Source organism: Thermochaetoides thermophila (assembly GCF_000221225.1).
Source record: "Thermochaetoides thermophila DSM 1495 unplaced genomic scaffold scf7180000011820, whole genome shotgun sequence".
Classification (NCBI taxonomy): Eukaryota; Fungi; Ascomycota; class Sordariomycetes; order Sordariales; family Chaetomiaceae; genus Thermochaetoides; species Thermochaetoides thermophila.
The window spans coordinates 480,573-506,201 of NW_006383036.1; the positions used below are offsets into that span (position 1 = coordinate 480,573).

Below are 25,629 nucleotides of genomic sequence, written 5' to 3' on the forward strand. Positions count from 1 at the left end.
TTTTAACAAGCCGCCAACTTTGCTCGCGACATTGACGCAGAGTTCGTAGTCGTTCGTATTGACCTGCTGAGGTTTTGGATCCATTTTGCTTAAACCGCAGCCTAGTCCTCATTTTAGCCTATCATTCCATTTTTGTATATCCTTAAATTGACTCTTTGACCACTGCAAGATATTCCTCATGTATGTGGGCTAGGTACATCATGGGTCAAATGGTAGTCTTAACAATAGCCCTGACTCCATGCGTCATTGACTCGAAACAATCTGAAGTTCTGTACATCTCATCTGATGTTATGAAGCAACACCGATCGTGAAACGCAGGAATGACCAGGTAGCAGAGGACATGTTGATACATTCGTCGACGGTCAGTTCGACGTACCACGAAGACTGGTCCCGTAAACAAAAACTGATGACTCGTAGGGCTCCCACTGAGGTTGCCTTCATGATCTCATTATTTGCACAAACTTCATCATAACTTCCAGCTTTTGAAACACTTTTTATTTTTCCTGGTACTAACTATTACAAAACAAGGCCAGACGAAGTCTCAAGTTGAACAGTATCATATTATACATCAACTCTACTTCAATTTAAACAGATATTCCCTTAGTTTTTAATCACTTTGGGTCCCCGGAAAGGTGTTTCAACTTCTCGCCTCTTGCTCCCTGTCTAAGATCTCGAAGTCAACATACCTCACGCCATTTCAACTCTGGCACTGTCATCCCTCGCTTGCCTAACACTGTAAACGTCGAAAAGGCCCTGTCCCTGCCTAACGCCCATCCCCTCCATCGCTCGGCTGCACGCAGTTTTACCTAACCTCGCCTTGCCTTGCCGTGCATCGCTCCGCAGCGCATCACATCGCATCATCCCGCTTCCTACCCTACCGCCCACTAACTACATTCCGACCCCTCTCATCAAGTTCCGAGCAACACCTTAAAAAAAAGGCTCGCTCGCTTGTTAGGATGCGAAAATGTCACCTCAGGACCATACACGGAGTGGCTGTAGCCTGTTGTGGCCCACTTCGGATGGGACGTGAGCTTTCATTCACCCTCGGCCAAACTCTCACTACCTCTTTCTCGGCTCTCCACTGCCCCTCTTTCTGGTTGTTGGTGATAGGCGGTTTTTGTGATCGTTGTCAACAGACGCATTTGCGCCGATGACCGGGGCTAAAGAGAGAAAAAAAAAATAAATGGAATCTACAGTGTGCGCGGTTCCTACCCGCTGACTACGTCAAATGTCAGGGGAGTTGTGAGAACCATGTTAGGTACCTCGACCAGACCAGGTCAGGACTTGATGGAGATCAGTAGCATTTCATCCAGTCAACCAAGCCGGCCTGTCCTTGCTATCGTATCTTGCGAACTGTCAACAAGAGACGCAACTACCACAATACCTATCCACCTGCAATCTATCTATATCTACGGCGTGTATCATGTATGTATGTACGGTACGGCAAGGTTGGTACGTAGGTCGTACATGCGGGAAGAAAGCGGGGGAAAGCCACCTTAAGCTACATATAACATCAAGTGTTAATCCCCTCTTGACGAACGGCAGCGGGCAACCAGGCTAGGCAGGCCAGGCCGCCAGCTCTTCCCCGGCGCTCTGGAACGCATAAACATCGCCAACGCAAGAGCACACGGGCCACAGCAAAGGCGGCATACACACAGAAGCAAGTGCCGCTACGTAGTAGCTTATCCTCTTTGCATTATGCATTTATGGGACCGGGGATTAAAACAAAGTGGGCAATAGACATGCAGTTCCTAGTCTCTCAATTTTATCAAGAAATTCACTCTGACCGGGAATAATCGTTCAAGAAAGATTCCCACACTTAAGTGTATGTATACTCCGCATGGCAGTGTAGGCGCGGGAGCCACTCCATACCGAACCCCAAAGAAAAGCGGCTAGGGAACTGCAGGCGCAAGTGCAAGGGCCGCATGAAGGGAAACTTCTGACACGCTGCCGAGCTGGCTCACACCTGAGCCACGATGGTCTGTGCCACCGGCCCCCTCAAGGTCATTAACAACATTGGCGAGAGCTCCGAGTAATGTAAGTGTTGAGTAAGCAGAGCGACAAACCCGATGGGCAATAAATGGGCTGAACTTTCGAGGAGGAGCTTTCCGTCGCTGTCAGAGTGTCCCTGTCATCGTGCGCTGTCGTTGCCTCAGTCCAAAGATGACATGACCCCCTGGATGTCTGAGAGCCAAAAAATAGCGCTTTTGCACTTACAATCGTCCTTGCAAGCTTTGTCAGCCTCCTTCTGCTGTCGTGTAAAAAATTTGCCTCTGTCAGCAGTTCATTCGCGCCATAGTCGAGCGAAATCTGACGTCCTCCACCAGGCCGGACATATGGGAGGCGATTTTTGATATGCACCTGATATTTGGTCTCCAATTCCTCCTCCATGGAGCTCACGTTACGGATAACGTCAACCTTGCTTGCCACTTAGAGATAACTCCGACCCTAGGCAGTTAGCGTAGTGCGGAAGCGATTACTCGCACAACTCTAGCTCTCCGTACCGTAGATCTAACGTTATCCAAGGTAAGCTCCGTGTCCCCTTGATACGTGGGGCGCAAGAATCTCGAGTAGAAAAAAAATTCTGCAAAAGTTCAGGGTCTGGTCAAAGGGAACCCAAGATCAGGGTGCTACTACCTCAGCCCTCAACATCGTTTGGTTTGGTTTGGCTTGGTTTCGTTTCGTTTCTTCCCCTTCCCGAAGATGACAGACAGACAGTAGCACAGAAAGAAGAATTCCATTCCATTCCCAGTGTCTGCCCCGGGTTGCACAAAAGGCAAGGGAGCAGGAGGCCCGGGTGTCAAGACTTCCCAAAGAACGTTCGAGTGCATCGTACACACACACCAGCCAAGCCGATACTTCTCCCGTATCGGGGTGAAATTTGGCTCCTTTATGGTAACAGCAGCAGGCTGTCGTGCGTTTATGTGTGTATATGTGGTGCGGGAACACACAGCAGAACGGAGGACACACGACATATTGCACCCACAGGGTTCCACATACAGACATGAACACATTAACATCAGACTGCTCGCTTCTCTCCCTGGCAGGTAGTGTGGTAGGGTAGTGCAAGGTGTTGTGTAAGAGAAGGAAACAGGACACAACACAGGCGATACAACCACCCATCATCGAGCATCACCGACTGCGCATGCGAATCATACTTGCCTTGCGTCCGGTTGTGTTTCGCGGGCTCCTGGGGCTCGGCGCCAGTGGGTTTTGCAGGAGCGAGACCACAAGTCGTCAAACCCAAGCAGAGGGAGACGACAAGACAAGGACGGACCCTCCCTGCTACCCGAAGCAATCGCCAAGTTATCGAGTTGGCTCTCTCTCTCTCTCTNNNTCANNNANCTGNTCACGTNCNTACGTACGTACCTAACTAGGTCGTACGACCAGTTCGTACGTACGTATCGTACGTACGTACGTTACCGTACGTACGTACCGTACGTCGTACCGTACGTACGTACCGTACCGTACGTACGTACTACGTACGTACGTCGTGTCGTCTCTCTCTCTCTCGTTCTCTCTCTCTCTCTCTCTCTCTCTTCTCTTACTTCTTCTTCTTCTTCTTTGTTTTTTTTTTTTTTTTTTTTTTTTTTTTTTGAGAGAAGAGTTCGTTGTTTGAGATCGTGAGGATACGGATAAGATCAACAAAAATCGCGAGCTGAACAGAAATTCGGCGACCTATCACAGCCAAGTAAGGCACCAACCGTGGAGTTCTATTAGGAGACAATCGGGCTTTATCCACAGACAACACAGCCCAATGTTTGTGATAACGCTGTCATATGTGTCAGCCCCCTCCTGATGGCGCCTCGAGTAAGCACTTGACTATCAACAAAGATCTCAAGCGGCCTAGCTGGTCTCGGAGAAGAGAAGAGGGGGGGACTGCAACGGCGGCTACTGCACTGCCCAGCTCCCTGTTTTGTTTTTATTTTATTTTTATTTTTATTTGGCTTGCGCAACACGCGCTGGAGGCTGGAGGGGGGAGTTGTTAAACAGCACCACAGCGTCAAAGCCCAAAGTCAGAACCTTGCTAATCGTCCCGCGGCGATCTGGAAGCCTTTCCGGGAAGCCTTCCATGCAGCGAAATATGCCGAGCTCTGATAAGGTGGGGCCGGGCTTGTGCTTGATCGAGAGAAAGACGAGGGAAAGGGTTGATCTCGAAGCGGGGCTGACTGCTCGGCTGTCTGACGGGCGTCATCCGTCTCCATCGCTGCTGATGGTCACAGTGCCCGCACGACCGGCCACAAAGACGGGGACCGACGCCGGTCCGGATAGAAAGCGCGAGGGAAAGGCTTCGGTTTCCATAGTGTGGTGTAAGTTGCGCAGGCGATCCTGTGCTCGTCTTCCCGCGATGGTAGCGAGGAAAGCTCTGTGTAATACTGTAGCTTGTACGTTGAGAGGATTTCGTGCACCACACTATACGGGACAGAATTCTGTGGTGTAGGCCCAAGGCGAAATGCAGGGTCTGTCCAGCGTATCTAGCGCTTGTCTCGAGAGCGGATGCCGGCAGGTCTTGCGCGCGTCAGGCGAGCCTGTCAATGGGTGCCAATTGCCAAGGCTATGAGCCTGCCATGTTGTTATACCTATGTATGCTGCAAGCTAATGTATGGACGGTGCATCGGGAGAGGTCGATCTTCGATACAAGCCGCAGCGGAGCAACAAGTAACAGCAGCAAGAGCAGGGTCAGCAGCATCAGGAAGCAGCAAGGACGGCAGCCTCGCCGGGACGAGTCCTTCTGGATCTCACATCTCATCTCAAACCATCCGCACCCCTCGTGCTCGTGCTAGCTCATGGACCATGCTCTTGGGTACCACAACACCTTACTTTGCCTGCGTCTTGCGGACACAAAACAGCAGACAGCAAAAAAAAAAAAGAAATGTTCCTCTTTCCCTCTTCCGGCAGCGCCCGCGAAATGGCATGCTTGCGACTCGCATGAATGCACGAGTGAATGATGCACGAGTGAATGGGAAGGGCTTGTGGAATTCTGTCTTCGCCATTGACGTGCCATTTCCCTACTCACATCTCATCCTCATTCTCTTCCCATCCTCTCAAGAGTGGCCACGCCAGCACCTGGGACTCAATGGGAAGGGCTTGGCGAGGACGAAGGAGGGGCACGTCCTTTGATATCAGGCGATCAGGCGGGCAGCCCACCCCTCCCTGGCTTCTTCTGAACTAGTGCTGTGTGGTTCTCTTCTCCACAACCCCCGCCCGCGGCAGGGCATCCGTCCCGCGGTTGGGGTTGGGGAGTCGATGAAAATCAAATAATAACAGTTCTGAGATGTCTCACCAATGGTCGTGCTCGGATTGTGTGTGTTGTTCGCTTCCATATGTTAAGAATCGATGAGGCGTGCTGGCGAGAACCCCTTCCAGTTTTCTCAACGCCGAGGCGGGCCCAAAAGACACGGGCAATTCGATATTCGACTTGATAACGGCGTCCCAGAGAACCAACATCAAGCTTGGATCAAAATAACCACAAAAATTCCCGAACCAAGTCTCGCGATATCGACAAGGTTCGTGTATATATGTAATAAATCACGACCGGGTAATCCATTGAAACAACCCCCGTAAACCATGTCGTTCTCTCGACGTATTATCCAGACTTTCGTTGCCATTCTATTGGATCAGAATGGCGAATGGTGAGTGGAGGAGCCGCGATTTCGTGATGTCGGCCATGAGAGGCGCGACAAGGCAGGTTTGCACCGCCGAGCAATGAGAGGTATTAGGGGGGGTCGTTTTAATCTCTTGTGATTGGTTAGTCAGACCGGCTCAGATGTGTCCTGTGCACGCTGCGGCACCGAAAAGCCCTTTCCCACAGCCAACCGTCGTCGCCCTAGAAAGTGGAGAAGAGGGGAGTTTTGTTTAGCGGCTGCTGCTCAATGGAAAAGAGCGGTGAGAACCTTCCAGGTCGCACAGTGCGAGCAGACGCGCCCGGGGGAGGTACCCGCCAACAACAGGCTCAGCTCAGCCTTTTTTTTCTGTAGTGCAGTCGCCGTTTGAACTCTTAACAATTTTGGCACAGCTCCGCCAGAGTGGCAACAAAGGTCGACGAGAGCGTTGTAAAGTTCCTCTGCTGATTGGGAAGGCTAGTGTTGGCCGGATTGGCTTACCAGACAGAGCGGGGGAGTTTCAGCAAGAGACATCGATTGAAATGTTGCCTATCTCACCACCAGCTCCACGAATGCCGACGGCAGGCGGGCCATGATCGACAACGCCTTGGGGATCCGAGAGCAAACGATCCATGGATGCAGATATGGAGTTCCCTTTGCTACACTACCATCGCGTAGCGAAGACTTCAAAGGCTAAATCTAACGCGCTGAGCCTTTACCCCTGAGTTTGTGCTCAATTCACGACGTGACCCACGGTTGGTGATAGTTCTCACCAGCGTCATAACTTTTACCGAGTCGAGCGTCGTCGCTTTTGGATCTTAAGTTTACGTCTAAAAGATTCCGATCCAACTGTGATGAGGTTGATGTTAAGAGCAAAAGTTTTGTGATTTTTTTAAAATCTAAAAAAAGCCCTCACACTGTGCTGCGCTTCAAATGCCTGGAATCCATCGCTCTTCACCATCTTTGATCCTAGCTCTCCTGCTATGTTCTGTCGGGCGGAAAACGGTCCGCGCGTGCAGCCCCCCTTTGGCTTGGGCGAATAGGAGTGCAAGAAGGTTTTCAAACAAGTATGCGATGCCCTATGATTTGCATCGATTCTGCCTTCTCCCGAGCCCTGGTGGGTGTGGTGGTGCGGATGGGCGTTAGGGCTGGGATGAGAAATATTGGTGGTGCATGTGCCAAGTCGACAAGCGTGACAGAAAAAAAAAACTGGATATCAAAAAACAAGGGATATCCATCAAGCAAACGCAGAGGTTTCTGACAACAACATTCACGAAGCCGTGGCCTCGTCAAAGGCTAACAAAAATGGGAGGAGCAACAACAGCCTGGCTTGCCCCTCATCCAACAAGGGCCTAAGATTTCCCCTTGCGGATGTGGGCTTGAGACGTGGTCCACGTTGATTGGGTTGAAGAGAGCCGGCCCAGTCCTGTCCCACAACCCTCCGGAAACTGGCACGCAGGGCCTTGATAGAGCCAAACCCGAACAGACAACACTTCGTCTGTACGGACGGCTCATAAACGCCAGGCGGCCGCCCTGTCTTGCTACGGATATCGAAACACCCAACGAGCAACAATCCCGCGAATCCCGGCTCCCCCAACTTCGCCGGCCGGGAGGAGAGGAGGGGTGTCCAACGGGGTCTGGAACCTCTCGGTCCCGGGTTGGGTTTGTTGTGTTGGGGAATCCTGCGCCGGACAGTGGTGGTCAGCCGCCGAATGTGATGCCTTGCAGTTGCAATTTTCATTAATCCGGTCAACCAGATAGCTGTTGTGCTCCAGTCAGTGTTCGAGTCCCTCATATATTTTGCTTTTTTGTGTGCGGTGGACGAGAGACTCGCTACTTTACTGCTGCAGCTGTTCACGCGAACGGCCTCTCTTTTTGGGGCCGGCCAGCCTCCATCGTTCCCCGCCCAGTTGGATGATGAGGGGCCTCAAGGCATGGGCCTTCCCGCCGTCCAGGGTTGTCTTTTTTGTCTTTGCCCAAACTGAACAGCTGAAACGATGGCCGTCCCTCCACCCCGGGCGCCATCCACAACACCCACATAATATCCAGACGCAGGAGCGCGTCGTGATTGGCCAGGTGGCCGATTAAACATGGACGCAGAAGCACCTAACCGCTGTGCATTGGCCCGCTGCAAGTGTTGACAGGGCCCTTGGATCTGGATCTGGGAAGCCCTGGGCTTTGTGTGCTGCTTGTTGGGCTGCGCCCAGAAACAGTAGGCACAGCATCTTTTTTGCTTATACCATCGCTTTGTTGCGTTCGGAGCCGTTTCCTCAAAACGGCTGCAGATCTCAGAGGTTTCAGTCCAGTCCACGACTAAATTTGGGAAGAAACGGAGGACCCGGGAGTCAGCGACCAGATACGTTGTCGTCAGTGTTTTCTGAAAAAGGGATGAGTCTAGCTTATCCAGAGAGGGAAAGCCCGAGCGAGAAATACTTCGTTCGTCTAAGCGGGGGAGAAAAAAGCCAAGCGGGTCAGAAAAAGGGCCTCTTGTTGACCGTTTCGTACGCCTGGAGAGGCTGGTAGGGAGGGTTCTTGCTTTCCCAGCCATATGCGCGGGACACAGTGCGAGCCGTTTGGGGCATCGCGGGATCGCCAGCGTGGATGTTGCCGAACTTTCGCTCTAGCTGACAACTGGTTGTTTGAATATCTCTTCGAATCTGGATGTTATTTTCGAGGGTGACATTTCGACGCCACTATCATACTGAAACGCTGCCCTTACGGCTTGACAACCAAGGGGAGACATTCGCTGGAACCCTAACGGTACAGTTATTGTTCGATTCAGCCGTCACAACTTTAGACATTTGTGAGTGTCCTGTTTTCAGCTTCGGAGATATTCTGGGGGGTGAAAGTTGCTGTGCCTCTTTGAGTCCTCGACTCGACTGTGATATGTTCAAGGCTAGGGGCCAAAAGGCAAGTTCGGAGTTGCCACCAATCGAACTCAGGTACAGTACATAGAAGGGGCTAGCAATGCTTGACTCGTTTGCAAAAAACGGGACACTGAACACCGGTAGTTGTCTTCTCGGGCTCCGAGGTTGGTGAAGCAGCACGATGAGGTTCAGGCAGGCACATCCCAAGCTCCATGCAATGTGTGAGCACAAAGAGGCGCCAGGTCGGCAGCAAGTATGGTCGGCATACTTGCTGTCGTCTCTCTGCCGCTGCCGTGACAGATCGGCTTTGTCTGCTCCTCCGGCATTCAATCACGTCATCTGCATGAAATTCAGATGGTTCGATCTCACCGGTAGTATCCATATGTAGGCGAGTGAGTGGCAGATACACAGTCGTCGACTGTTCTGTTTCTTACTGAGTCCTCCATGTCACTGGGAATCTGAGACCCAGGGCGATTATGTGGATGCATACTCGGTTGAACTGAATGAATATACAAAGCCTAAGTGTCGGACGAACCGAAAGCCATTTGCCTCAAGAAATGCTTCTGCATCATGTTATTCGGTCGGGTAGAAAAAGGTTGGCGTTCTTTGTGTAATGGAAGTCTTTCCGATGGTGTTGCGTCATGTCCTTGTGTCCACTGCAATTGGCTGGAGATGAAATTGAAGCGTTCGAGTCGGGTGAGGCGTAAGCAGACGACACAACTCTATTCAAAGGACAATGAATCAGGATGGATTGTGAAGTTTTGCGGCGAGTCGTCCCAAATCAATTCAAGGGAAAAAGCACACTCAGAGTCCACTTGCTATTTTCCCCCCATACTTTGCAAATAACTACCTAGAGAAACCACCAATATAGGTATCAAATCTACTTGCTCATCTGGTGTCGAAGACCATGTTAAGGCATCCTTTTTGCCAGGTGCGAGATTACAGGACGAAGTGTCGGTGTGTGTTGCAGCGTGCGATACCTGCGAGCGCGGGACGCGTTAACGTATCACCTTACATGCGCCTTACAGGTACAAGAACCTGCATCAAAACGCATGGCAAGATGTATCTAACTGGATCTTGCATATGCTATTTTTACAGGCGCATATCCACCGTTGAACTCGCATCACAGACGTTGACTGCGACTCTGGGATACAGGGGATCGAATCAAGTTGATATGACATTTTGATCTCCTGACGATGGTGTCTATTGTCATTCGTAACGGTACCCTCAAGCCATTGCGCCGTTGTTTCGTCCTTTCTGTGCTGTCACGGGAGGACGACAGGGAGGTATCAATACGTACTTGCCAACCCCAACAGCAGGGGTCTTCCCTTGCAACCATCCGCACGTGTGGAGGGGAACACCACAGCCTGTTCCTACATTACGAGCAGCTTTACATCCAAGACTAGCCGCACCCGAGGTGCTTTGCAGAATCTTTCGCAGGATCCAACGCCAGTTTAGTTCTCAAATCCTGACATTATCCACAGTCAACAACGTGACCAGCTCGCTATCATCGTGCGAGCGTTTTATCTTTCAGGAACGGTGATCACATGCAGCAAGAGCGGGCCGTGGCCGTCGGGATGCGTGTGGATAAAGCGACCGCAAAGTAGACGTTCCTGAAGATAGCGCAGCTCTGAGAGCCGGGCTTGGGTTTTTTAAGCGATAGTTCGAGATGTTACGGAGCATACACTGTCTGCAGTCAAGTGGATTTTCTCACCAGGGACCATGCCATCTTTCTTGCCTCCCGCACATTTGCAGCGATCGTGCATTGCAGCAGAGGCGAGGTCAATCGGAGGATTTCCTGGGGTGCGTTTCCCGGATCATGCTTTGCAGCAGTACCTTTCGATGGCTCGACGGCAAGAGTGTTCTCACAGCAGGCCATCCCCTTATCCGGGGTACTTAGTGCCTGTGTGCATCGTGGTGGCTCTCTCTCATCGCAGGGGCAGACAAGCCCAATCGGGCGACTGGTGTGTGGACATGTGGGATGCGCGTCTCTTCAGACGTCGGGCTGGGATGTTGAGACGAACTACCATGGCATTTGCGTGGCTGCATGGCGGCCCCCAGGCTAAGCAGTCTTTGTGGAATCAGCAAACCACAAGTTGGATAGCTCTTTGCGAGTGCTTGCGGATGCCACGGTGAGGCTGACCGATCAATAGCAAAAGCGTTGTTTGACTGAGATGCTGCCTTCCAGTTGAGCCAAAGCAGAGTATCATGAAATCTTTCCACTCATTTTCGTTGCTTCGTTACGGAAGTTCCCTTCACAGAGGTCGAGGTTTGTTGAGGCCACTAGGTCGGATGCCTTGTCGCATTACAGTGTGGTTTATCGCAACCACTACTGTGAGGATCTGGAGACGCAAAGGTGGGGGAGGGGTGTCGCGGGATCGCTGAATCGCGAGCTGCGTCCCCAGCTGCACCGCTGCAGTTTGTCTGGACCCACTGCTCCGGAGACGCACGACAGACTCCTCATCAGCGGTTTCTTTGACTTTCTCTCGGGTTAAAAACTAGGATCAGCTTGAGATATTTTTTTAAATAAGCGGTGCTGTATACTAACCCAAGCAAAAAAAAAAATAAAATAAAATAAAAATAATATAAACTATGCCAGATTATGATCCTTTCATTTGTTCGATGAAAATTCGGCTTTGATTCCTGGCAGGCAAGCATTCAACCAGACCGGAGACAACTTAGCGGATCCCGCCATCTGCCTGTAGCCAACGATGGGTGAGCAATTGTCTTGGGTGCCATCCCAACGAAGTATGGAAGCACGATGGAAGGACAAATATGTACGGACTTGTTAGGTATGAATGGCTAGGTATGCAAGCAAAGCGTTACCTGCCTGAGCTTCAAGTGAAACTCGGCAGGCGTTGTGTAATTCTCTGCGCAGATTACCTCGAGCTCCAAGCTCCAAAACCACAATTGTCCGAAGCTATCAGTTATGCTGAGGGGGAGGACCGAGGACGCTTTGTCACTTGACTGAGTCAGCCCTGGCGATGGTTCAGTAGGACGGAAGCTCACATGACTCCTATCGCTATCAAGTCGATGAGCTGAAATCCACACTGATCACCAGGACATGAAAGAGCTTGTAAAGAAACGAGACCATTTACTTCAGTTTGTATCACCATTTTAAAGTGCGCCTTTTCCATGGAGCCCAAAAGCCCTCTTCAGACCTGCCACTCACACAACCGTCGGCGACGGTGACTGTGCGACGTCGGGACGAATTTACTGTCCGCGGTCCCATCCCAGCCAACCCCGCCTCTGATTAGCTAAGATCTAATGTACAGTGTCCCCGCGTTAGCTACACGGTGACACATCCGCAGGGTTCCGCGCACCCCACTCTCCGCCCGGCCCTGTACACGCCTTTCTTAGTGCGCCAAGACCCCAACCTCTTTCTCCACCCACTAGCCAACAGTGGGTCCCGGGATACTTGCGCAGACTAGGGCCGAACACGACAAACCCGCCTCGACTCTGGAAAGCCCAGGTTGGGAAGAAAGGGGGGGTCGGGACGAAGACCTGCTCTTTTGCGAAGCCGAGAGCAGGCAGAGGATGGGACAACCACAGTCCGTTCCGTACGAGAGGTATATCAGCTGAATTGGACCTGAGAAGCGGCCAAGTGGTGAGCCTAAATAACAGGATCCGAAATTGATAAGGGAGGCAGAGGTTGGTGTATCCGGAGGTCCACCAGATATCCGCGAAATGTGGTGGGAGCGCGAGCGCCAGCGCACACAGCTCTTTTTCTCGCAGCCCCAACCCCAAGACCCAGGCAGTCGAACATGGACCCTTCCGCTGGCCCCTGCTCGCTTGTGAGCTCTTTGGACGGCGGGGATTGCAACCTTGACAGACACCAAAGAACCCCCTTGCCAGCCAGCACCAGCAGGAATCGACGGGACTGTCCAGGGGGTCTCGCTGGCGCCCATCCCGTCGCCTGCGCTTTTTTATCTGAATTTTTTTGACCAATCTAAGACTTTCCGGCACTGTATCTCTCTCTCTCTCGGGAAGCCTTCGCGGCCCAGCCCGGCGCGAGTGATCTTTTGCTTGGTGCCTTTTTGGACGTGCAAGGCGGGCAGGGTACGTACCGAACCGATTTTTGGTTCCCTTACTCCAGAACTCTGTCCAGCCCGGGCCAGTCCAGCCAGGGCCGACCAGGACCGACCAGGGCCAGAGAGCCACCCGTGGGCTAGCCCAGCAAAGGCCAGCCAGCAGAGCGCGGAACACGACACCAAGCTTGGTGCTGAACGCCCCCCCCCCGGCCCCAGGGGACCGGAGTAGTGAGGGAGTGAGGAGTGTGAGGAGTGTGTTAGCTTGCTGGGATTTCTTCTGGGTAAGGTCTGCTCTCTGTTTCCATATTCTTTCCCGGTCTCAGACTCCCAGGTCGTGCTGATCGCCCACGGCCCATCCACTGAATCTCCCGTTTCCTGTCACCACCTAAATCAGGCCGCATCCCTTCTTCTCTCTCTCTGTTCGTTCCCCTCTCCTTCCTCCTCCTCTCGTCCGCCTTCCCACTTCCTCCTCCTTCTACCCCACTGCCACGTACAAACCCACTCCACCGCCCGACCTTTCGTAATTTTTTTTCCCCTTGGAGGCAGGAAGCAGGAACGCAGGCAACAGGAAACCTGGAAGCACGAAGAGGCGAGGAAGGTACGTTCATTGTGGTCCTCATAGTTTTGGCTTCCCCCAGAGCAACAAGCTGCAACACTGCATCGCCTTGCATCTTCCCTTGCGCGCCATCACACTATCAGCCTCTTAGCAGCGTGCGTTGAGTCCTGGGCGCGTACTCAAGCACCACGCTAGATAGGAAGAAACCCACAAACCTTAGCCACGCGTACTTCTCCCAACCTGCAACACCTAGCCCACATCCAGTCTATCATATCAGACCAGACTTAGTCTCATACCAACTCACCGCGCTGGGGCTGCCGTCGACTTTTCTCCCGATTCGCACTTCACATCTCCAGAACACAGTTAATGTTTAGCCATTCCCGGCGAACAGCATACTAATTGTGCCGTTTACATAGTGTTTTGCATATCCCTCGCAGCTTGGCCGACTTAACCGATTTTTCGACTGTGTATGTGTTGGAAAACGCCTGACACGTCTGTGCGAGTCTGTCGCCAGTAGGGTGTGCAATTCGCCGTGAAAACAATCAAACGTTGGGCTGGGGAAATATCGGACGACCATCCGCCTCAGCAGGGCCGGCTCTAAAAAATCGACTGCGCCGCGAGCACGACTTTCTCCACGCCGGCCACACGACGCGCAATAAGTCAGCTAAGGTCACGTACTAAGAGCGTGTAGACATCAATCGCCTCTAGATCCACGAGCTTCCGACCTTTCGTCTCACTACGACGCGGTTTTCGCTGCTACGACTCTTTTGCAACCTCTTCAGACAACTCGTGCTATTTCCATTGGCATTGCTCAACGTGCGCTGCTTGTATCCAGTCGGCAATCAGCTCACGTGGTTTATCGGTTGTCTGAATTGTTTACTTTAAAAAGCAACAGCAGAACCGTCTAGAGTCGAGAAGCAAACGGAGAAAATCCACACTCATTGGACTTTCTACGTCCTCTCGCTCATACTTATCATTATCACCAGTCTTTTTTTTTTTTTCAAAGGACGGGTACGAAGAGTTCTGTATATGACCGACAGACTGCCTTCGTTACCTCCGATTTCCAGCGTCAACCCGATTCCTCCCGTTACCAGCTCTCACATCGACCCCCATCCCCCCTCGAGCATAGGGCCTGCAGACAGCGCCCCGTCCGACCACGCACTTTATAGATCATCCAGTATGAACGGACCACAGATGTACTACCAGTCGCACCTGTCTGGCGGTCAAGCCCCTCCGCCGCCGCCTCCTCAGCCAGTTACTCCTCATTATGCCCCTCCTCCTCAGCAGCCTCCGCTCGCGCAGCCCGCGCCAATTCAGTACGGGCCTGCGCCACCGCCTGGCTACGGCAGTCACTATGGTTATGCTAATGGGCTCTCATCCCCAGCCGGGCCTACGTCGACGATGCCCCCGCCGATGACCAGCCCACTCCCCCTCCCCCCTGTCAGCCAGCCGGCTCTTCCTCCAACCTATTCCCCTGGTTTCGACACTACCGGCCAGATTCCCCCCCCTGGCATGAAGCCTCGTGTTACTGCTACGCTGTGGGAAGATGAGGGCAGTCTGTGCTTCCAGGTCGAGGCTCGCGGTATTTGCGTCGCGCGCAGAGAGGGTAAGTTCTAACTGCAGAGATGAAGGCATGCTTTGGTACTGACAGATTTCTCAGATAACCACATGATCAATGGAACCAAGCTCCTGAACGTCGCTGGTATGACCCGTGGGCGTCGCGATGGCATTCTGAAGAGCGAGAAGATCCGCCATGTCGTCAAGATTGGTCCTATGCACCTCAAGGGTGTCTGGTAAGCTCTGCTTGATTTGGGATAGCTAGCACCTTGCGGGTCTGCTAACGTATCTTGCAGGATTCCTTTCGAGCGCGCCCTTGATTTTGCGAACAAGGAGAAAATCACAGAGCTTTTGTATCCTCTCTTCGTGCACAACATTGGTGCCCTCCTTTGCCATCCCTCGAACTCTGCTCGTACTTCTCAAGTCATGGCGGCTGCCGCCCGCTCGAGGGCTGAGCCTCGCATTCCTGCTCCCCTCCCTCCACTTCACCATCCTCTGGCTCTTCCTGCTCCTCCGCAGGCACCTCCGCCTGTCTCTCAGCCTCCTCCGGTGACCAGCCGCCCCGGCGCTGTCGACCAGCGTACTCCCTCTTTCTCCGCTCCGTCGACCACTACTTCGGGCGTCATTGGTACTGCGTCGGATAACTATCAGTGGAGCCAGCAAAACTTGAGCAATGGCCAGCCTACCAGCCAGATCACCACGGTCGACAGCAACGGCCGTTCATTGCCCGGTACTCCCACTACGACACCTCCCGGCTCGACCATGCCCAGCATCCAGTCTAGCTATCCTCCTGTTACTCAGTCGTACGACAGCTCGCGCTCTGTGTATCCTGTTCCTTCTGCGCAAGCCTCAACTTATCCTACTTCGACGTCCGCGCCGGACCGGCCGCTGTACAGCCATAGCAGCTACATCAAGACTGAAATTGCAGCGCCATCCAGCCGACCAGCCGGCTCTGAGCCCATCGACCAGAAGCCTCCCAATGGCATCCAAGGCGAGGTAGTTCAGAGCGGTGTGGTTGAAGAGCTCCCTTCTGATCACGAGGAGGGTGGCGAGTATACCCATGATAGCGGCGCCTATGACACCAACAGAAGCTCGTATAATTACACGGCTCCCCCCGTCACCTCGTTGCCGGGAGAGCACTCACATATCTCCTCTGACCTCTCTGGCTCTCCTCATCAAGGTTCCGGTCGGGCGACTCCTCGTTCGGCTGCTGCCCCGCAGACCTATTACGGCCAGCAGAGCTACAACTCTCCTCCGCGCGCTGGTCAGACTTCGAGCAGCCTCTACAGCGTCATGAGCAACGAACGGGGAGCTCCGACCACCAATGGTACCTCTTCTGGCGACGCCTATGGCACTCAGGGCGACGTCACGAGCTCCATGCAGAACGGCTATGCGCCGCAGTCCATGCTCAACGGCTCTGCAGGAGTCAAGCGCGGTCGTGATGATGACGATGATCGTGACATGAAGCGCCGCAAGACTTTTGACGGCAACCCGCTCCCGTCTCCTGCTTACAGCAATCCCATGACGCGGACGCAACCTCGGGCAATTGCGGCGACTCAGCAGAGGAGATAGGACTCCCCCGACACATCTGAGCCAAGCACTTTCCCTTAGTGCCTCTATTTTCTTTCTGGTTGGTGCATGGTTGGGACCGGACCAAGGAACAGGAACGGGATAATGACGACATGACTTTCATGGAGCCGCCCTGATGCACACTCCAGCCCTGACCTCGACGTTTGGGCTTTCTCCTTTTTACGTTTGTGTATTTGTTCAACATGACCTGCAGCGACCTCCTTTTGTGAGGACGCTTGCGAAGTACGGTTCACCGTTTTCTGGATGTCTCTGAAAACGGCTGTATATGGCTTGATGAATGATGGTCTTGCATGAGTTGGGGTCTAATTTCTAAACGATCCTGGGATCCTGCTTTGAACAGGTTACCTCAGGGTGGCTGATGACCACTTCTCTTTTGTCTGTTTTCTGGTCTTTTTCGGGCAATGACGGAAAGGGATGAAAACCGCCTGACATGATCCTAGGCGGCTGTGATGACTTTTTTTTCATTTTTTTTCATTTTCTTTTTTACTCGGATGGAATAGGTTCTGCCGGCGGAGAGTTGGTTTATGGGCGGAACAAGGAGATCGGGAGCCTGCCGTTAAGAAAGCGGCGGTTTGTCATGGTGTAGAAAAAATCGAGTTCCGCCGGCGGGTATCGGACCCTCAATGAAAGGAGGATTTTTTTTTGTGAATAACCTACAGGGGATGATTTGAAGACTCGCGGGTTCGGCTTGTGTTTCTTTGTGTTTTCTAGTGTTTTCTCGGGTGATGACGATGACGACCAACGATCCTTCTTTCCGCAAAAGTCCTAGCAGGGATGGGCTGACAGTGGGAGAGGGCGCTGCTCCGGTAGCGACGTTATGATGGAGCTTTTTTTTTCCCCAAAAGGGGTCTTGCCAGCACAGATACACGGGAGGACGATGCCAGTTAGACCTCAGTGTCGGTTCATTGCTGTGGCGTTGATGCGTTTCTCTATAATGCAGGCATGTCGAGTAAAGTAACCTACCTAGCAAGTCAGTATATGCTTTTGTGTGTATGTGTCTACTCGTGTCTGCCTGCTCCTGATTGCGTGCTGTTGATTGTTCCCTCGGCCTTCCCGTCGAGCAAACCGCCCATTGTCCGCCGCTGGCCGTTTCATTCATGTATGTTGATGGGAATATCACGTGATGCTATGGGTTCTGTGTGGTTGCCGGGACACGCAGGTGTCAGCAGGGGAGGTGGGGGCAGACAGCTTGAAGGGCTATGATTGGCGGGAGCAGGTAGCATGAATGATCACAATCACTGCAATTTCCCGGGGGTCAGTGCAGTTGTTTCGCAGGAGCCTGCAGGAGACCACCAGCAGCACCGCAGAAGGCGCGAGAGCGAAGAAGGGCAACACAAAACAAAACAAAGTCCGCGCACCCGCAGGTAGCCCGCAGCCCCTGGCAGATCATCATACGCCGCGAAACCAGTGATCATCGGACAAAAAAAAACAATTGAGCTAGGCCGGAATCCCTAGTGGTCTGCAGCAGAATTGTTGTTTCATTTTACCACTTGTCGCTTTTCTTAGCTTTACCCAGTCGTCCTCCGTCCACGAGCCATGGTCGCGCCACTCGAACCGACGCCCAGCACTGCCCTCAACAGCTCGTCCGAAGCCCGGCCGCCGTCTCAGCAGGGCACTAGCACCAACAGGTCCAGCCTCTACGAGAACAGCGTGCTGTCGTCGGACGGCGAGAGCTCTCCATTTCTGTCGCATGTTAAAGACGACGTCTCGTCGCCGACGACGGCTGCCACACCCACCCCGCGCGGCCCCTCACCGCCAAAACACCGTCCCGGGTCGCGCATCATCTCCGGCACCGAGCTGTCGCCGCTGAAGATCTTGCAGCAGAACCACGCCGCCCAGCAGCAAGGTCAGTCGACGAGCGAGAACGGATCGCAGTCCTCCGGGGCAAAGAGCGTATTATCCCCTCAAAGTCCCCGGAAGCCGCCTATAAAGCGGTTCCCTATCAAGGTCAGCGCTCCGGGAGTGGCTGCTGAGTCGGCGCGGCAGTCTCTGGACAACGAGAGGCGTCTGTCGTCGACGACGAGCGACACCGCGAAGCCTTCCCTGCCGGTGTCGGAGGAGCTTAAGAAGCGCGTGATCGATATCTTCGAGGACGACGACGATAACGACGAGATGATGCTCGATATTGACGACGATAATAACAAAATGATGGCGGGTTCGGGGTCGCAGGATGGCAACAGCCAGAATGGTCATCATGCCAATGGAGAGATGGACGAGCACACTGCTGCCAACGACAGCGTCATGAGCTCGTTCAGTACCTTCTCTGCTGTCCCGGACCTGACCACGATCGGAGGACTTCGTGGTGCCAACAGCTCGGCCAAGTTCTCTAGTTTTACGGGTGAGACGACGCCCCGGGCGAGACCCGGAGATGTGCCTACGAGAACGCCGCGATCCAATGGACTATTCGACTCAGGCCAGACGCCAAATCTCATAGACTTCTCTGCTCGTCGATATGGTGCTGGCGGCCGGTACGAGCCCGAGGCGACTCCTTCCCGTCAAGTAGCTGCGACGCCCGGCCGGTCTGGCACCCTTCTCGACCTGGACGTCCCACCCGCCCCGACGCCACGTAGCATCCCGAGCATCACGCCACGCGAGCTGGAATCGCTCAAGTCGCAGTTCATGTCGGAAATAAGCAGCCTGAAAGCTTCGCTGAGCGGCAAGGAGGCCGAGGTACAGTCTCTGAAAACAGCCGTGACCGACGCCGAGAAGCGCGTGGGCGAGTGCATGGAGCAGTTGCGAGAGGTCCAGTGCGCTCACGACGCCCTAGCGGCTGAGAAGCAGAGCTGGGAGCAGCGCAGCCGCGAGATGGAGACCATGCTGCGCAAGATGCGCGAGGAACTGCTGCACCTGCAGCGCGAGCGCGAGGAGCTCGAATTTAAGCTCGACGAGGCCGAGAAGCGCCGCGAGGCTGCTGAGATGATGGCCCAGGATGCCGAGAGCAAGATGGCGGGCATGCGGGCCGGCGCCGCGGCCGCTGCTGCTGCCTCGGGCGATAAATCTGCCGCACATATGCCTTCTAACAAAGAGATTGAGATCGCGGTAGAACGCGTCGCCCGCGAGCTGCACACCCTGTACAAGAACAAGCACGAGACTAAGGTTGCCGCGCTCAAGAAGAGCTACGAGGCCCGCTGGGAGAAGAAGGTGCGCGAGCTGCAGGCCCAGGTGGACGATCTCGTCCGCGAGAAGGAAGAGATGCGTGCCCGCGAGTCAGGCGCCAACCGCATCGATCCCGGCCGGCTGGCCGAGCTGGAGGAAGAGCGCCAGGCCGAGCGGGCCCGTGCTGCGGCCCAGATTCGGGAGCTTGAGGCCGAGGTCGAGAAGCTCGAGGCTGTGCTCAAGACGGTCCAGGCCGACAATGCCGAGCTGCGTGTCCTGCTTGAGCGTGAGCGTGTTGAAAAGGGCGAGCTCGTCATGCTCGCCGAGGAAATGATGGCCATGCAGCAGAGCTTCCTTGCTGGGCCTGAGGAACAGGAGCCTCCGACCCCTGCACCGAAGCAAAACCCCCCGCAACCCGAGCCGGCGCCTGCCCCTGCCCCGGCCCCGGCCCCGGCCCCGAACATGAATGTGCCCAGCAAGACCCCAACTAGGAGACAGTCTTCTTCTGCACCCCTTACCAACCACCGCCCTCTATCCGTCGCCTCGTCTGCTTCTGGCGGAAGTACCACGTCCAACGGATCAAGCAACCCCAGCTTCCGAATGAGCATCGGCCCTGGCTCAAGACCATCCGGTCTGCGTGCCCCCAGCACGTCGGGCCTCAAGGCCCCTAGTCGGGTTGGCGGGGCGCACGAGCGTACGAAGAGTGCGGCGGTCATGGGGAGCGGGAATATGGGCGTTAGTGGGGTTCCCAGGCCGAGTTCAGGTATGGGGCTTAGGGGGCAGGGGACGAGTGGGATTATGAGCTCGATTGAGAGGATGGGGAGTTATGGGCATGGTGCGGGGGGGCATTATCGGGGGTAGGGTACCCGTGGGTGTTTTGAGTCAACGGGAGAGGGTGAGTTGAGGTTGAGAGGGGGTGGGGGGATGATGAACCTGAGGAGAGGGAGGTTGTGAGGAGCGGGAGAAGGGAGACAACCAGGTCGGGAGGGGGTAGTGGCAGTAATAGCGGAGAAGAGGGTGATGAGAGGAGGGGGAGGAGATTTCGTAATAGCTGTTTGGAGCTGGTGTGGGAGTATTGTATGTTTATGGCGATTGTTTTTGTTGCGATCGTCTTGTTCTTCATCGTTACGTGGTGCAAGATTATGCTTTGGTACTTTACGATGAGGGGTGAGCGGGAGAGGGAGCGAAGGGCTCTTTAGGAAGAGCAACGGGGTCGTCGGTTTGGAGATTGGGGGGGGCCCCCTCCTTCTGGAGGTACGGGCGCGCTACCTTCTGCTGGGGGAAGTGGTTTGGCTGAGGGCAGTGGTGCTCCTTCGGCTGGGGTAAGTAGTTCCAGCCCTCTGGCCAGGAGGAGGAGGAGGAGACCTACCTCGGCTGCGAGTGATCCTGGGTCCTGGAAGAGAACGAGTGGCGATGCAGCTCCTGGGAGTAAGGACGCTTCGATTGGGCCTCTGGACAATGGATCTTCCAAGCAAAACGATGACGCAGGAGACAAGAGTGCTGGCGCGTCCGCGGGGAGCAATCCTTCAGCTGGAGAGACGAGTTCTGATTCCTCGGGGGATGACGATAGTCCAGAAGACGAATCTACTGCTGCGTCTACCGCGACAGAGCTTCCTGCTGGCGCTGGCGGTGCTGGGGCTCCGAGCACTGATGATGGCGCATCTTCCGGGATTGCGGAACCCCCTGCTCGGCGACCAGCTCCTACGTCTGATGAACTGCAGATCAACGCGCCCTGGAACCTTCCATCGACAGAGGCACGCGAACGGGCCAAACTGCAGGTTCAGTCGTCTCAATCTTCAGGCTCGTCTCAAACCCAGTCACTGACGATTTCAAGAACTGGGACACAGCGAACCGCATCAGCCTCCCAGAGAGCTTCTGATGGAGTCGAGATGTGCAACGGCAAAACTATGAAGAAACTGTCACAAACTCAACAGCCTCGAACACGAGCATCCACTCTCCCGTCACCATCTTGTCATTCTGGGAGGCTGATCTGGGGCACGAGTGAAATGAGAGAGAGGCTGAGGACTGCGAGCTCGTACTCAGTCTCACTTCGGAGAAGGCAGATTGAAGTGGAGCGGATCACTGAGACGATGACGAGGTATATTCTTGAGGTGTCGATGGATGGTGAGACGGAGGACGTCAACTTGAGTGACCCATCGACAACGGTGCCCACTCAATCTGGACAGCGTAATGGATCAACCTTGCTGAGAAATTCCGGTTCAAGAATCCCTCTGCCAGTCAGTCCTTCCAGGTTAACTTCAACTAGCAGACCGGGAAGCTCCTCTTCAACACAATATCGTTCTTTGTCTATGTCATCAGGATCTGTTGTTCATCACGAGAGACATCAATCTTCGCTGCCATCATCGGAAGCATGCAGGTCTCGACGACGACTTCAATCCTCCACACTGTCCTCAGAGACAAGTTCGCGACTCCAGCATCCCTCGCTGCCAACCCGGGCTTCACAACGTGCCCTTTCGTCGTCGGCCAGAATATCACTTCGCTCTTCACACTCCCGCCAATCCTCCTCCTTCTCATCAACAACACAGAGCACTTCCAACTCCTCCTTCTCGCTGCTTCAAATACCGCTACCTCCTCGGATGCCTCAGGCTGTTCCTTACCAAAACAGCCAGATCTTGTCGAGCGCCTTTGCCGTGCCACCTGCCACTACCCCATCCGATAATCCCATGTATGATCTATTAACGGCGCCTCTGTCGACTATGACGCCCAGCATGGCCAGTCGGGCGGTGTGGTTGAGGGAGAGCTCGCTGGGGAGGATGATGGCTGACCAGATGGGAATTCGGATTGGGGAGATTGTGGACAGGAACCCGACTGCAACGCCTAGCGTGAATATGACGACTAGGCTTAGTATGTCCTCGACTTCGACGACAGATACTCGCTCGAGCAGCACCAGCACGACGAGCGTGACGCTGTCGGATTCTGTTCCGGTTCCCTCGACTCCGTCAAACTCGGCGTTGAGAGTCCAGACACAGCAACAGTCTCTTGAGGAAAATCAACGTGAAAGGCGGGAGGTGCGGAATAGACTTGCGAGAAGGATTAGAGAAGACATAATTCGGGATGCCCGAAGCTCGGGTTCTTCGCAGGCAAGTCAGCGTCGGCAACCACAGCAACAGCACCAAGCTGTTCCGAACCACACAGACCTTGTCTCATCTAACCCGGCTTGGCACCCAACAGCAGCAGCAGCAGCAACAACAACAACAACACCCTCTTCCGGCTCACTTCGAGATCCCTTCTCACCTGTAAGCTATCAACAGCGCATTACTCTTGATCAGATCTTGGCGATGCGCCGGGAGCAGATGCGCCGGGAAGAGGATCAACGGCAGCAAGACGCAATCAAAAGAGCAAAGGGAGGGGAAGAGAGATGAAAAGTGAGTTTGCCACTACCTCCGACCAACCGACCGACCGGCGTGGGAATGAGACAATGAAGAAAGAGACGAGGAGATGAAGAGATGAGTGATGTGGGTGGGTGGAGGGATGATGAATGAGATGAGACGAGATGAAGAATGAAAGATTACCGAGAAAGAAAGAAAGCATGATTATGGGATGTATGAATTGATGGATGGAGGATATCGAATGATGAATGCATAGCATGCATACATGATTGATGGATGATTGAATGATGATGACTTGCTGGCTGGCTGACTGGCTGGTATGGTTGGCTGGTTTAGGTATGAATGGGTTTACGCTATGGATATGCTTATACCTATGCACACACAACGCACTTGTGTTTCTTATTATGTTGGTTTGGTTCTAATGCATTGGTTTGCTTTCTTATAACTTCCAAGGGTTTGTCTGCTGACTATTACTACATTACTGTTATCCGTGGGTTGGTTGTGACATGCTCGGGGGAGCACTTTTCGGGTCCTTGTAATATTTATACCTCACTCCTTCCTTAGGCTAGCTTCATTTTATTTTTTTTTTTTTTTTGCTGAATGCTCCTGTACATATCGTAGAATTGTCACTAGCACTTGTAATCCAAAAGACATAGCACCTTAGAGTAATGGGTATTTAAATCAAGTCAATCACCAACTACATATATACACTTTTCTTCTTTCCAAACCCGACCCCCCTCCCCCTTTTTTGAAGTAACCTTCCCTCTTGTTTACTCCAGCGGAAGCGGCTGATGCAAATACCTCTTCTTCCCCTCGCCCTCCCCATACACAGCCGACACATGTCCCTGCCCGCGCAGCTTATACTTATAAATCATCAGCCCCTCCAACCCGACCGGCCCCCTCGAGTGAATCTTGTTGGTGCTAATCCCCACCTCCGTCCCGAACCCATACCGCGTCCCGTCCGCGAACCGTGTCGACGCATTCCAGTACACGCCTGACGAGTCCACCGCCGACATGAATTGCTCGGCTTGCGCCTTGTCGGAGGTCAGAATTGCGTCTGTGTGGTGCGAGCCGTGAGTGTTGATGTGCGTGATGGCTTCGTCGAGGGAGGAGACCGTCTTGATGGCGAGGGTGAGGGAGAGGAACTCGGTGTAATAATCCTCTTCGGTTGCGTCGACGATCTTAAGATCGGGGAGAGCCGAAGCCAAAGCGGCTTTGCTTTTCTCATCGCAGCGGAGCTCGACACCCTTGGCCGCGAGGGCCGATGCTACCGGGGGAAGGAGGGTCGTCAGCGCGGTGTCTTGCACGAGCAGCGTCTCCAGCGCGTTGCACGCAGCCGGATAGCTCGTCTTCGCGTCGACGATGATATCCGGCGCCGTTGCCGGGTCGGCCGATTGCTCCAGGTAGATTGCGCAGAGACCGTCGGCGTGGCCGAGCACGGGGATGCGGGTTGTGGTCTTGATGTACCGCACCAGGTCGGACGAGCCACGCGGGATCACGAGGTCGATGTGCCGGTCAAGGGCGAGGAGCTCGGGGATGACGTCGCGGGTGGTGACGAGTTGGATAGCGTCGTTGGGGACGGAGGTCTTTTCCAGGGCAGAGGAGATGGCGCGCGAAATGGCGATGAAGGATTCGGTGGATTCTTTGCCGCCTTTGAGGATGGCTGCGTTGCCGGATTTGATGGCAAGAGCGGCGATATTGGCGATGACTTCGGGGCGGGCTTCGAAGATGATGAGGAGTACACCGATCGGGCAGGTTACTCTTTCAAGCTCGAGACCTTCGTCCAGCTTCGTGCGGAGGGTGACTTTGCCCACTGGATCGGGAAGATCCCTCACATCGAGGATGCCCTTGAGCATATCATCGTACTTGCCCTTCTTGCCCAGGTCAAGGCGGGCGACCAGGCTAGAGCTGAGCTTGCCATCGGCTGCGGCCTGGCGGGCGAGCTCAAGGTCGCGGGCATTGGCGGCGAGGATTTCGTCGCGGGAAGCGGTCAGCGCAGCATGGATGGCAGTGAGGGCGTCGTTGCGCGCGGAGGTAGACAGCGTGGCTAGGACGTGGGAGGCCGACTTGGCCGCTTTGGCGGCGTCCAGAGGGGAGGCGTTGGTCAGGGACATTATGGCTAACCTGGGCTTGTATCAATTGTTTCTAATGGTTGGCAACGGAATGAAGATGGTGAGGGTGGTGATGGTGGTGTGGTTGTCACTGACTCTCGGCCGTGAGAGCTCCGATACGGACCCTAACCCCGCCATAGATGGGAAAATCTCGGTGGGGCTCCTGGATGAGTCGATGCGGGGCAGTAGTGGGGCGGAGGGCCCTGCCAAGCCGGATGGCCGTGGATGCGATGTACCCTAACCCTGAGCCGATATTGTCCTCCTGCTATAGGAACCACCTTCATGACGATGAGCTCACAACGAGCAGTGATAGTTACGCAATAGGCCGTATCTGCTTGAATTATTGGCTGTGCTATGTCTAAGATGACATAATAAGATAGAACAAATATGGCCTTTCCGAAGTTAACACAGCAGGAGATAACACAGGCGAACAAAAGGATTGAAAAAAGACAGAACAGTAGTGAGCACAACGTCTGACCGCACCAAACACGACCACAGATCATGGGACCACCAATAAACCCCTCCCCCCCTTTTCCTTTTTTCACATCCCATCGTTAACCAACTGCATCGAAAGCTGCCTCTTCAACTGTTGCCGTTGGTCTCGGACTTAAGCACCGCTTTCGGGATGTTATACTTCCCGACTCTCTCTACCCACCACCCGGTGAGCGTTCTAGCCCTGGCTTTGACCGCCGGCTTCCGAGTGGATACGACCTATCCCATTCCCATCCATGCAATGCACTCAGCAGCAGCAGTAGTACCCTCGGCCTGCTATTCCCGCCCCGCTGGGTCACTGCCGAAGCGGTGGTGGTGCCTCGGAGTGAGCTACCCCGGTAGAGATAGCCTGGTCCGTTCCTTAGTTGTATCCTTA

At 54.1% G+C, this 25,629-nt stretch overlaps 3 protein-coding genes across 3 annotated transcripts; 2 read left to right on the forward strand and 1 right to left on the reverse strand.

The window, feature by feature from the left end:
* Positions 1 to 14,236: 14,236 nt before the first annotated feature.
* On the forward strand, positions 14,237 to 16,186 carry CTHT_0051480 (uncharacterized protein; the record flags this gene model as incomplete). Its single annotated transcript, XM_006695426.1, has 3 exons — positions 14,237 to 14,663; positions 14,718 to 14,850; positions 14,911 to 16,186. 3 exons carry the CDS (start codon positions 14,237 to 14,239, stop codon positions 16,184 to 16,186), a joined length of 1,836 nt encoding a protein of 611 aa, XP_006695489.1.
* Positions 16,187 to 17,740: 1,554 nt separating this feature from the next.
* On the forward strand, positions 17,741 to 22,690 carry CTHT_0051490 (uncharacterized protein; the record flags this gene model as incomplete). The annotated part of the gene is made up of 5 exons (XM_006695427.1): positions 17,741 to 20,063; positions 20,555 to 21,537; positions 21,907 to 22,329; positions 22,457 to 22,557; positions 22,615 to 22,690. 5 exons carry the CDS (start codon positions 17,741 to 17,743, stop codon positions 22,688 to 22,690), a joined length of 3,906 nt encoding a protein of 1,301 aa, XP_006695490.1.
* Positions 22,691 to 23,420: 730 nt separating this feature from the next.
* CTHT_0051500 (uncharacterized protein) lies at positions 23,421 to 24,764 on the reverse strand (the record flags this gene model as incomplete). Its single annotated transcript, XM_006695428.1, has 1 exon — positions 23,421 to 24,764. One exon carries the CDS (start codon positions 24,762 to 24,764, stop codon positions 23,421 to 23,423), a length of 1,344 nt encoding a protein of 447 aa, XP_006695491.1.
* Positions 24,765 to 25,629: the final 865 nt, after the last annotated feature.